This window comes from Phycodurus eques, chromosome 2 (assembly GCF_024500275.1).
Source record: "Phycodurus eques isolate BA_2022a chromosome 2, UOR_Pequ_1.1, whole genome shotgun sequence".
NCBI lineage: Eukaryota > Metazoa > Chordata > Actinopteri > Syngnathiformes > Syngnathidae > Phycodurus > Phycodurus eques.
The window spans coordinates 25,723,706-25,736,367 of NC_084526.1; the positions used below are offsets into that span (position 1 = coordinate 25,723,706).

Below are 12,662 nucleotides of genomic sequence, written 5' to 3' on the forward strand. Positions count from 1 at the left end.
CCCGTCTAGGCAGCGGGTGTTTACATGACGCTAGAGCCCAAAAGACTGCCCGCAGGTGCTGAGAGGGGGTGCTCCTTGCAAATCGTCATGCATCCGTGAAACTAATGTAGAGATGAGATTAAACTTGCAGAGGGACACATTTGCAATTGATTCACACTGTGTCACTGTGACAAATTCTGAGCGTGTGTGTGTGTGTGTGTGTGTGTGTGTGTGTATGTGTGTGTGTGTGTGTGTGTTGGGGGGTCCAACGCTCATCGAGGCCCCTCACAAGGAACTTGGAACATCACTGCCGGATTATTGTTAAAACTAGACGCCTTGCTTTAACTTCAGCACACCTGACTCGGAGTACTCCTGAGCTGATGACATTAGGGGATTTCAATATTTATATTGCATTCCATGAATTGTAATATTTGAAGGTGGGGTTCAATTCACTTCACAAGCAAGCATTTGGAGTCAGAGGACAACTATGCCTCCTCTGCACCCCTCTGTTTTGTCTGGTATTAATGAGTAATTAACTCTGCATACATGGTCATGGACAATGGTTTTGGTTGTCAGATTATGCTAATGAGGGTGGATGTGTGAATACAGAGGGTTGTGGTCTCCCTCTGAGATGAGAACATGATATGCAAACTGTAGCAACATGCGCTTACAGATTACGACACCACTCAACATCTATTCTGATAATATACTTTAAGACAGGGAAGTAAGAGTCCCACAAGTCCACAGTCTCCTAAAAGCGAAAGGAAAGAATTGAAAGAAGTAGAACTCCCTTGGCCAAGTCAGCGAGAACAGGTGCAGCGTGAGTTCATACAGAGCGCTTTGTGCACTGACATGGCACCGGTCCATTTGGGGAGCAAGGGAGGGAGGCGGCATGTTTAATACAAAGTTAATATCGATTTAATGCTTGTCACTGTGCCTGTGAGTCTTGGGGCTCTGCTAATTCACTCGTGTCGTGAGGGGCTTTTGCACCAGATGCTGTCGAGACCTTTGGCGCTGCCGATGAAGCGAGGTGAAGCTGCGGCCAAAACACCCTGAGTGGGAATTCATGTTAAGGTGAAACCAGGGGGACAAATGGAATGTTCTGAAATAGATGTTTGGTTAACTTCTCATGGCAGCAGCAGCAGCAGCATCTTTATCGCAATGCCAAATTAAGTCGATGTTGATGTCAATGTGGGAAAATAGAGACAGACAATTTAATGCTTAAAGTTTTTGGGACAATTCTCATTAGCAGTTGGATATTTGGAAAGTATGATAATGGTAAAAATAATAAATAGAACTGGGTGGTTTGATGTACTGTGTATACTGCACATTGTACACTATTAATAATACTTGAATTAAATTTAATTTGCAATGGTGCAGACCTGAGGTGTATTTAATAGTTTGGTTTACTTTATTTGGTGAAGGGCAGACTAGTTTAAACAAATCAGTAGGATGCAGTGAACTGCAATAATACGTAATGTTAACTTCATACCGATCTGAAAATGTCAATCAAATGTGTGGATGGATGGATGGTGTTAGAATTGGATGTAATGGATGTATGGAGAGAACTCCACCCGCTTGGTCAGAATTATTATCCACTACTCAGCCGCAAACACCGTATCCTCCAGAATTTATTATTTTGTAACAACTATAAGGCCCGATACACACCTAAAGATAATAGGGCTGTTTTTGCCGTGATTTTGCCGCTTCCTGACCAAGAACGCTAAAGGGCAGACTATCTTATGTCTTATAAGGCCTGGAACACACACAAGGATTTTTAAAAGATTTTTTTTTCTGTAACAGACCCCACACATAAAGATAACATAATAGTTTAACAGTTTTGGTCATATTGTGTGTAGTGTGCTCCCAAAAACATAACACCAACTACATAAAGATTGTGTTCTCCCACAGATCGACAAACAAGTCCTCCGAGCCAGAAATCTCATGTGAGCTAACAAAACCGAAGAAGAAGAAACACTTCCAGATATGCGGCGATGTTTCCCGAGTGTTTCCAAAGGTTGCCGGAGCTGGGAACTTTGTAAAACCAGAATCAGAATCATCCTTATTTGCCAAGTATGTCAAAAACACACAAGGAATTTGTCTTGGGTAGTTGGAGCCGCTCTAGTACAACAACAGACAGCCACTGTGACAAAATATACTTTTAGGACATAAAAACACACTACGGAGAATTATTGAGCAATACAAGGTGATCAATAAAGTAATAATGCCGATACAATGACAATTGTGCACATGTTGCAGAGTCCTCAAGCAATTTAGAGTAGTTTGAAGTGACAAATAGTGCGATAATCTGGTGCAGTGACAATTATGGAAATGCCACTGTTTCAGTCTCCATTGAAGAAAGACAAAATGTTCTTCAGAATGTCACTGATAACATGAGACCAGAGGTTTTCTTAAAAGGGCACTAACCCCAAGATGACAGAGTGGACAGCAATTTCAGAGATGCGTAAAATGTTCAATATGATCATGAAAGTGGAATATTCATTCATTCATTTTCCGTACGGCTTCTCCTCACTCGGGTCGCGGGCGTGCTAAAGCCTATCCCAGCTGACTTGCAAACTCCACCCAGGCGAGGCCGGATTTGAACCCCCGTCCTCAGAATTGTGAGGCAGATGTGCTAACCAGTCCTGAAAGTAGAATTATGCATGATAAAAATGACTCATTTCATCAAATAACTTGTGAGCAATATTGTATTTAGCAGAGCAGTGTGGGGGACAGGCCCAAATAACTTACATTGAATGAAAAAAATGGTATAAAATTAAGGAAGCACACTTTACCAGCCTTATTGTATATGGGCAAATGTTTGGCTGTTTCATTCATCTGCTACATTTTCATCATGACTGAGTGATTCTGATGAGGACACCAAAGGTGCATCATAGTTTAATTGACCCTTCATTGCATTATATCACCAATACATTGTCTTTAAAAACAAAAAGAATTTTTTTTTAATTTACTCTAATAATCTGCTATATTAGTAGGGCACTGGCAGTATCCATGAACAAGATGCTATTGTCAAAGGTGTTACCTGTGAAAACCTTGTCGGGCCGTTGCCTATATGCCTGGCACTGCTGCTGTGTTAGGTAGTGTACCAACTCTATGAGCCTGAATGGCTGCACACGGTGACTGGTGTCACATCAAGCTGCAAGCAGTCAGCACAATCTGTCGCGAGCTGAAAAGACGGGGAGTTCCCGCTACTCGCTGAGACCATGTCGCCAATAATGAAGGAATAAGAAACAGTAACCACCTGTCGGACTCAAGGCACAATTGGACGACCCATGGAGAGGCTCTCATGCATGGGTAACATTTACTCAGCCCCCTTTTCACTTAACGCAGCAGAAACACAGACACCACAATGGTGGAGTTCATCTATTTACTAAACTGGACCTGACGTCGCCCCTTTCTGCAAAAGAATGCAGCCGTGACGGCCGTCTGATTGAAAATATTGACAACCAATCAACTATCACCCTGGTGACGACTCTTCTTCTTTTCTAAGCAAAGCTAAAAGTGTAACTATATATTACAGTAAGGGATCATTTACACAGTGCGGGAGGCCTACACTCACCTGCAGTGTTGGGAAAGTTCATTTTCTAAGGCAGGTGAGACCACGCGACAGAAAGGTACATCTTCATGTCATTTTCAAAATAAAATTGTATGCTTAATTTAAAGAAAAAAAACCCCACAAAAAGTCATATGATTTTTTTTCTCTCATTATTTTAAATACGTTTTGTTTGTACGTTTACGATCACGTTCTTCATCCATTGGGATCACCAAATCATGAATTGCCATATTATCTTATACAGTCATTTCCTTCATTTTATTTTGAAAAGCAAAAGGTTAAGCTGCTAGTGTGCCTGAAAACTTCACAGGAGAAGTCGGATCCACAGCTCCGGCAAAAAAAAAAAAAAAGAAAAGAAACTGAAGACTTTTTATTTCCATCAGGAAAAGGAAAACTAATTTCTCTTAACGTCATCAAATCGAAGTAAGAAAGTACTCAGTGAAAATAAGCTATTCAAGTACTGAGTCACTATAGTGAGTAACTTTATTTTTTAAGTATGAACATCAAATAAAATTAAAATAACTACATAAAATATGAAGGTGTACATTCAGATATTTATTGCTAAACAATATCACTTTATCTAAATCATAAATACAATTTTATAAAATAAAATATTTGTAAAATAACAAATTAAGGCAAATTCAGCTCCAAGAAATGGTCATATACTTTAATGTTTCCACTTGTTAAACGGCACAATACTGTAGACTCACCAGGCAGACTGCAAAAACAAGAATGAGGCTGCAGTGGATGTAAAAGGTCTACACACCCCTGTTCATATGCCAGGTTTCTGTGTTGCAAAATAATTTTGACCCAAAAAATAATGTGCAAACTTGTTCCACCATTAATGTGACCTACAATTTGTACAACTCAACTGAAATATTTTTTTTTCTTTTTGAGAGGGGGAGGTGAAAATAAACGTGAATGTCATTGACTCCAACTTGATGTTTAAATTGGTGCCTTCTTGGCCAGGTCACCATTGCAAAAGAAATGTTCTGTTTTAACTGGTCTTTTACCTGGTTAAACAAATTTGAAACAAATGGTTGCGCAAGGATGTACTCCCTCTTATAACTGGCATGTGGCTGTGTTCAGAAGTAAGAGATCACATTCAAACTCATGTTCAATGGGAGTCCACACACACCTGCCACCATTTCAATTTTTAAGTGGAAAACAACAACACATGCACAGGGCCTTACAGAAACATGATCTGCTTTATCCACTAAAATGAGTGAATGAAGAAGGTGCTTGCTGACGAGACTTATTGATAAAGTGTGTGTGTGAGAGAGAGAGAGAGAGAGAGAGAGAGAGAGAGAGAATAGAACGTACCCCAGAAGATGCGTGTTTACTTGTGACCATAAAATAAGGCAAATATTGCCGTATGCACAGCCAAAACAACTGCAAAGCATCTCAAACTTACCGCAAGGTGTTTTCTCAAGTTAGAAGTGGGCTGAAACATCCAAGTTTGCGCAATGACAAAACTACGCTGCATGTTAAAGCTGTTGTTTTTTGTAATCTGTAATGTAAACACAAGTCGCATGCGGCTGTCACAACTCACTTTGATTGGCCCGCAAAGCCCAACAGAAGACTTTGTGTGCGGCCATGTGACTTTCTTGTGTCGTTTGATTGGTGAACTTTAGTCAAACATCAAAAGTCTAAAATAGATCGCACACACAATTATTGATAAAGGAAAATAGCGAGCAACATGTAGTAAAAGTACCATTTCTTCAAAGTACCAAAGTAAAAAGTATGGTTCATTAAAACTACTCTGACAAGTACCGGGTACAGTTTATTCAAAATGTAACATAGTAAATGTAACGAGTTACAACTCAGAGCTTGAGGTGAGGAATCGATCTGGTCACTCGTGGGTGGAGATAAATTTCCACTGCGTGTGTCATGTCTACTGTATGTTTTTTCATTTCTGCATTTGAGCATGCTTCTGAATGCTACTAACTTGAACTGAAAGTTACAGCATTGAAGGGAAATACCAGTAGCCCTATTTCATGTCCTTGTTGGGCATTGTTTTTCAGACGACATTGTAGTGGTCGATCTAAGCTTACATTCTGTAAAAAAAAATATATATAATAATAATAATAAAATTAAAAATGATCTTGCGCTTGAAAAGGTTTGTTACCACTGTTCTATGTTAACTAGTTCAATTTTCAGTTCAGTCAAAGGAACTATTTCAGTTCACAGTTCATAATTTGAAATTTTGAACTAAGTTCACTGTCCCAAAAATTAAGTAGTTCATAATTTTTTTTTTCTCCCCTATATGTTGCTGACGGGCTATTACCCTCAAAATACTAACATTTCATTTTTCCATTGTTGCCCCCCATTCAGTCCACTTAGTAGCCAGCTGCAACTTTCACCCTACAATCTCAAAAACATGAGGACAAACTTGTTGCTTGAATTGTGTTTTTTAAATGAGGAATTAAAACAAGAACTGGACTTTTGTCTTTAATCTGCAGACATAAACACGCAACAGAGTATGACAGGAAGGATGGTGAAAGCGCATTGATAACTTTGCATTCCTCGTGGCTCTGGCGGACTATATTCACAAAATATTTTATCTTATCTAGTCTTATATTAGAAAATAAAATTCCATATTATCACAGCGTGATCAGTGTACTTTTTTCTTTCTTTTTTTTTTTTTAAATAAAGCATTTTGATGCAAATAATAATTTTCCAAATAAAGAACCCATTCTCTCCCATTTACGGAGTATCCTTGAACACACCTCGCGCATGTCTACAGTGTGTCCAGAAGGGTTTTGTCCTGGATGTCCCTACCAAAAGCTGGCTCAATTGAATGAAAATGTAACTTTTGTTAGACCGTTCACAGGCCCCAGAAGTTCTCAAGAACGTTCATCAGGCAGAAATTAGACTGGTTCAGGGATGATGACGTCAGCCATTTGAACGTGGTGTACCGTACCGTACAAAAATGACAATATTTATATTGATTGTGGAGTGGAATGTTAAAATAGACGCCACGGTGATTCTATTCGAGGAAGGTGAGGGGAACAACTCATTAATCCACACTAAAAATTATATTAATATTTTAAAATACAAAGGAGGAACTATAATTTAAAATGAATTATAATATTAAAAAAACAAAACAAGAATGATTATTCAACTATATCCATCCAAGGTATAGCGCTCATGGCCGCGGCTGATCAAATGATGTCTGCCTACCATTCTCAATTTTGAGTGACGAGACGAAAGATATGAATTTAACAATTACCCGTGTCGTTATTACTACTGTATAATTGTTCCGTTGTTGCATGTTTCGAATTGCATCACATCACACTTCAAATCACATTTGTAGCTAAAGAAGCAGGCGGGTGCAGAGTATAAAACGGATCACGAACGTCCTATAGGCCCAAATGTAATTGATATGAGATCACGTGATGCACGCAAATGAGCGTTTAACATATTTTCTCACATCAAGGCGCGGGTGTGCTGATATGGGACGGAGGGGACAACAAATGAGATGAAGATGAAGACGAGCAATTGTGTGGGAGTGCGAGTGCGTTAAGAAGGGTGGGCTCGGTGGGGCCACGAGTGTTGTTAATATGTCCTCGATGTGCTTTTAATGGCGCTAATTGAGCCTCGGGCAGCTGCTTTAAGAGCAGTTTGGACGAGGCAAGCCAGCAAAGCTCATAGAAATTCGTCTCGGTCAGGCCGGGCCGCCCATGCTTCCTGCTAACCATCTGCTTAGCTCGTACAAAAGGAGGATTTGGGGGGGGGGGGGGAGACAAGTAAAGGAATATGAGCTAATAAAAAAAAAAAAAAAAAAGCTTTGAAGGCCTCCTCGTTTCTCGGAGGTGTCTGGGTGACGTGTGCGCGTGTTGCGCGTGCACGAGCGCAAGATGGGCGTTGAGCGACGTGCAAAGGATCACTTCACGAGGTGGGGGGGGGGTCCTTGCCGCTGAATGATGACACTGTGTCACTATTGGAGCTGCTCCCAGCGGCCGGTTACTGCTTTGAGCCGCAAATGTCACTCTCACTGTCAAGTGGACCGATCAAGTTTGAGTTATTCCAAAAATATTTAAAACCTGGATGTCCAAAAAATAATAATAATAATGACTGTTCTTATTTATTGACAGACCTTTCATTGTAAATAACAAAATAACCTTTTATTTGAATTGCATATATTTTTCTTATTTCATTTTTTTCAATCGAAACCTATGTTTTACACACACGCACGCACACACACACACACACACACACAGTAGCTATATTTGCGCGTGTAAAACAAAGTTCCAATTTGGGAAGAATTGGGTTTTTCCAAATGCTTCAGATGTTGAACTGAAATAGCTTTATTGACCTTTCTGCTTTGGGATTTAGAATTTGAAAATGAACTAAATGAATACACTTGTTAAAAAAAAAAAAAGTGTTTAAAATGTACGTTTCAATTTTGAAAACGTCTGTTTTATTTCTTTGCAATCGTGGGTTGTTTTGTGTGCGTACAAAGCATTTCTGTGCGTGAACAGGTTTGCCGGACAGAACACGACGATCAGGCTCCGAGTGGCACTAATAAGAGTTTTATTTGAGCGCTCGGCGTCCGCTCATATGAATGCGTTTTAAGTCAAATCACAGATGCACTTTTATTCAGTCGGTTAAAATAGCAGAACAAAACCGTCTTTAGAAATAGGGCTTTTCTCTCTCTCTCTCTCTCTCTCTCTCTCTCTCTCTCTCTCTCTCTCTCTCTCTCTCTCTCTCTCTGTGTGTGTGTGTTGGAAGCGGGAGCCAGAGAAAGGCCGGTCGCGGGGCGCCTCCTGCGCAGCTGAGGCTGACAGTTAAAGTTCATGCTCCTAACAGGATCACGAGCGCACACTTCTCCTGTTGTGCGCGCCGAGGCGAGCCGCGCCTGTGCACAAAGTGATATTTAACACATCTGTTAAAGCGTTTTGATAGCGACAATCCCGTTAAGACATTATTCCATGACGAGGGCCCCAGATTGAGTGTTGAAGATCCCGTGAAACCCGAAAAAGCCATTTGCATTTCAGCGTCACGGCATAATAGAGAGCATGCATGGGGATTGTTTTTGTTTGTTTTGAAATGCAAAAACAGATTGCAAGGAACAAGTGCATTCTTCAATGTTATCAACCATGGGCCCGTGGGAGAAACGAATGCGTTCTTTTCTCCTTGTTTTTTTTTTTTAATAATAGCTCATCGGGCAGCAAATTCGCTGCCGCCCATTTTTCCGTATACGAAGTATTGCTCGAGTGAATGGATTGAGGCAAAATACACGAATGAAAAGCTCACACAATGAGACAATATGTAAAGATTGGTCTTTAATTAGGCAGCTCGCCTCGGCCCAACACAATCCGGTGAAAAAGAAAAGTGGTCCATATGCAAAGGTGATGAGTGGCCCTCCTTTGTGCTGCAGCCCACATTGTGTGTCGCTTGCTTATGAAGTCGAATGCAATCATAAATTGCGGCTCCGGCCAATCGCAACGGGCCATGAAAGCGGCCCGTGAGAGGAACTTTGTTTGGCTCCATTGTGGAGCCTGTCAGGCCCAGAGGGGTGGGCGTCGGGGGGGTCGGGGCGGGGGCGCTGCTATAAAGCTCCCGTGCCCACAGCGAGGAGACCACAGAGGACTTTGCAGACACTCCACCACATTCTCCCCTCGCTAATACACGCGGAGTATTCCTCAGGCAGGCTTCCAAGTCGGGACCATGATGATCCCAAGCGTCATCGCGCCCCCCGCCCTCTATCCCGGCCTCTACCGGCCCGCGGCCACCGCTCTACCCCATCTGCACCACAGCTTGCCCACGGCCTTGCCCACCCACTCCAGCTTCCTCGTGGAGGACCTACTACGGATAAGCCGCCCCGCCAGCTTCCTAAACCGGACACCGCCCACCGCCGCCGCCGCCGCCGCCGCCGCGACCACCACGATATCGTTCGCCGACGTGTGCGTGGATCGAGGCTCGCCCAAAACGTCGAGCAGCAAAGATCCCACTTTCCTCAAGTTCGGAGTGAGCGCCATCCTTGCACCGACGCCAAAGACACGTGAGTAGACCAAATCGGGTCGCGTCGCGTCGCAGCAGCCTGATTCTAACTTGTGTCGCGTCCTTTTGCAGCGGCGTCCCCCCCGCCGGTCACCAGCATGCACTCCAAGAGCTTCCACGTCCCCTGCTTTGACGGAACCTTCCAGCCCATGTTCAGGACGCCTTATTTACACGCAGGTACAAATATGATCTCACCCACACCCCCACCCCACCTTCTCCCCAAAATAGAAACAGTGAGAGAAGAAGAAGGGAAAAAAATGTGTGCTTCTCTAATGGCCTCTGGCCCAGACCCACCCACCTCCTAATTAACCAATTATCCCAAATCGTCACGCTCAAATTAGAGGCGGGGTGGCCAGTTACAGCCCCCCAGCTTCCCACTGAGGGGCGTTTTTTTTTTCTTTTTTTTTTTGGAGGGGGGGGGGGGGGGCATTTTTTTCCCACAGAGTCCGGGGGGCCACCAAGCCGCAATGGCTGCCAACAAAGGTTTTTTCGCCACTGTGACCAATTTGGTTAGTCCCCACCCTGGAGAGTGACTTTTACCAGTCATGCACTAATTTCCCCATTAGGCGCCATTGAGAGATTTCTATATTCTCACAAGACCACATAGAGCAGGGGTGTCAAAGTCATTTTTGTCGAGGGGCCACATCAGATTCCATGTGTTTGGAAAAGAGGGCTTGGGAACAAAAATGCTTGATTTGATTGTGACGTGAAGTCAATTTGTGATGTTTGGTCCACTTTTGAAACCTGTAGTGGCCACATGATTTGCTTTTGGCGGGGCCCACATGCGGAGGGCCGGATGTGGCCCCCTGGCCTGAAGTTTGACACCTGTGTCGTCAGCGGTCAGGCGTGCATGGCCCCAAATCCGAAGCAACGTGTCTTCACGGTGCTTGTTGTTTCCAAAAAGTGCTTCGAAAATGTCCTAGCTGAGGATGTTTTTGCTTCAACCCCGCCCCCCCCCCCCCCCCCCTCTCTCGCTTTCTTTGGCCCTCTAGCGAGCCAATGGCGAGGTGAAATGAAGAATAATCTCTTAGAAAAGTCTATAAAAGTCTTTCATTCAAACTAATCATAATGGCGACGGAGTCCCTTTTATGGGCTCGGCTGAATGGGGCCAACAAAGAAACTCAGCGTCCTCAATAGCTTTTCGTGTTCATTTAATGAAAATGATTTGAGGGTACCAAGAAGAAGGGGGAGGGAAAAAAAAAAAGCTTCATTCCCCCCTTTTTGGGCATCAGCATTCTGGTATGCGCTTGTGTTTAGCTTGAAAGTGTAAATGTCCCTTTGTGGCCGTAATATATGGCCTTCGCCGCCTGTCCAGAGTCTTTTCTGAGTTAGTTCATTACTACACAATTACCGTTCACGCTTTATTAACTCCTCTATCCGCCCACGCAAGGCCTCCTTCAAGGAAAGGCTGCCTCGTTTCCATACCAATGCTCCCGATGTGCTAATTAGTCACCTCGTGCCATTTCACCCCCCCCCCCCCCCCCCCCCCCCCCCAAAAAAAAAAAAACAACGGAGAGCCAGTGCCGACGCTTTGGTTATGTCGTGACATTATGATCACATTTGGTCTTTACCTGTCCGTTTGTATCGTCTTCTCCCCGCAGCTTCTTCTCCCGTGCCAATCCCGGGGACCTTCTCCTGGCCGCTGGCCGCCCGAGGGAAGCCCCGCAGAGGGATGCTCCGGAGGGCCGTCTTCTCCGACGTGCAGCGCAAAGCGTTGGAGAAGATGTTCCAAAAACAGAAGTACATCAGCAAGCCCGACAGGAAGAAGCTGGCCTCCAAACTCGGCCTGAAAGACTCACAGGTAAAGACCAAAATCACATCATGCAACCACGGCTATACGACGCACTTGAATGTTTGACATTTAGGATCTATAATAATAAGTCATAATTAGACTTTACTGACGTACAAATTCGAGGTACTTCGCTGCCCATACCACCTTAGCACTTTTGTTGCTGCACTTTCTCAAGGTCTTTCATTCCCCCAAAAGCACAGAAGAGCAAACGTAGCTCCTTTTGACATTTTGATATATATATATATATATATATATATATATATATATATATATATATATATATATACTTACACATTCAATTTGTAAATAATAAACAAACCATTTGAAATGAACCTATCCCAATGTATTTTGTTGATGATTTGACCGGTCTGTTGGAGCATTGCCACTCTGAAATCTATGTAATAATGGTCTACGTTAGTGGTTGTCAAACCTTTCACACCAAGTACCACCATTTATGACCGTCATTGCAAGTGCGGTACAGTAATATAGTGGGCATCAGTGTTCCTAAAAAAAAAACGGGACAGACATTTTTATTCCTGAAAAGGATATTTAATATTATTGGAAGTCAGTAACTTAATGCACAGTTTGAACATTAACACACACAATACAACATTAGTCTACTTAATAATGTCATTAGTAATGTACAGATTGTACATAAAAGTTAGATACAAATTGTAGGCCTACGTAAAAATGTTAAAATACAATCAGTTCTTTCGCAAATACGTTGAACTTAATAAGTTAAATACAACTGAACTTTTTGCCTCAAGGTGAAGATTTGGTTCCAGAACAGGCGGATGAAGTGGCGGAACTCGAAGGAGCGCGAGCTGCTCTCCTCCGGCGGCTGCCGCGAGCAGACGCTGCCCACCAAGGCCAACCCGCACCCGGACCTCAGCGATGTGGGCAAGAAGTCCGAAGACGAGGACGAGGACGAGGAGGAGGCTTTCGGCAGGCAGACGACGCCGGGCTCCTGCGGCATCTCCTCTCCTTCGCTCTCCATCAAGCACTCGGACTTCTCAGAGTCAGACGAAGAGGAGATAACCGTGTCGTAGAAGGCCGCTTCACACTCGAAAGACTGAAGGAAAAAAAACAAAAACAAACAAACAAACAAACAAAAAAACATTCCGAAGAGGATACCGTCCTAGCTCACGACGCCACTTAAGTTAGTTTTCAGTTTAAAAAAAAAACAAAACAAAACAAAAAAAAGTTTCAAGGCAGCGCACCCGAACTGGACAGGATCTGCTTCTGAAATACATTTGCTGTTTTTGCACAGCTTCGTTCAAATGTACAGCGTTTTGTACAATTTTGTATGGA

At 43.0% G+C, this 12,662-nt stretch overlaps 1 protein-coding gene across 1 annotated transcript; it reads left to right on the forward strand.

Annotated features, from left to right (window-relative positions):
* Positions 1-9,226: 9,226 nt before the first annotated feature.
* dbx1a (developing brain homeobox 1a) lies at positions 9,227-12,400 on the forward strand. The gene is made up of 4 exons (XM_061702167.1): positions 9,227-9,560; positions 9,632-9,736; positions 11,161-11,360; positions 12,119-12,400. The coding sequence occupies exons 1-4, from the start codon at positions 9,227-9,229 to the stop codon at positions 12,398-12,400; spliced, it is 921 nt and encodes a 306-aa protein (XP_061558151.1).
* Positions 12,401-12,662: the final 262 nt, after the last annotated feature.

Bases quoted from the DNA above. Each gene is read 5' to 3' on its own strand.
- dbx1a (XM_061702167.1), top strand. From the start codon at position 9,227: ATGATGATCCCAAGCGTCATCGCGCCCCCCGCCCTCTATCCCGGCCTC. The intron at 9,737-11,160 runs GTACAAATATGA...TTCTCCCCGCAG, and splicing joins GACGCCTTATTTACACGCAG to CTTCTTCTCCCGTGCCAATC. The intron at 11,361-12,118 runs GTAAAGACCAAA...TTTTGCCTCAAG, and splicing joins TCGGCCTGAAAGACTCACAG to GTGAAGATTTGGTTCCAGAA.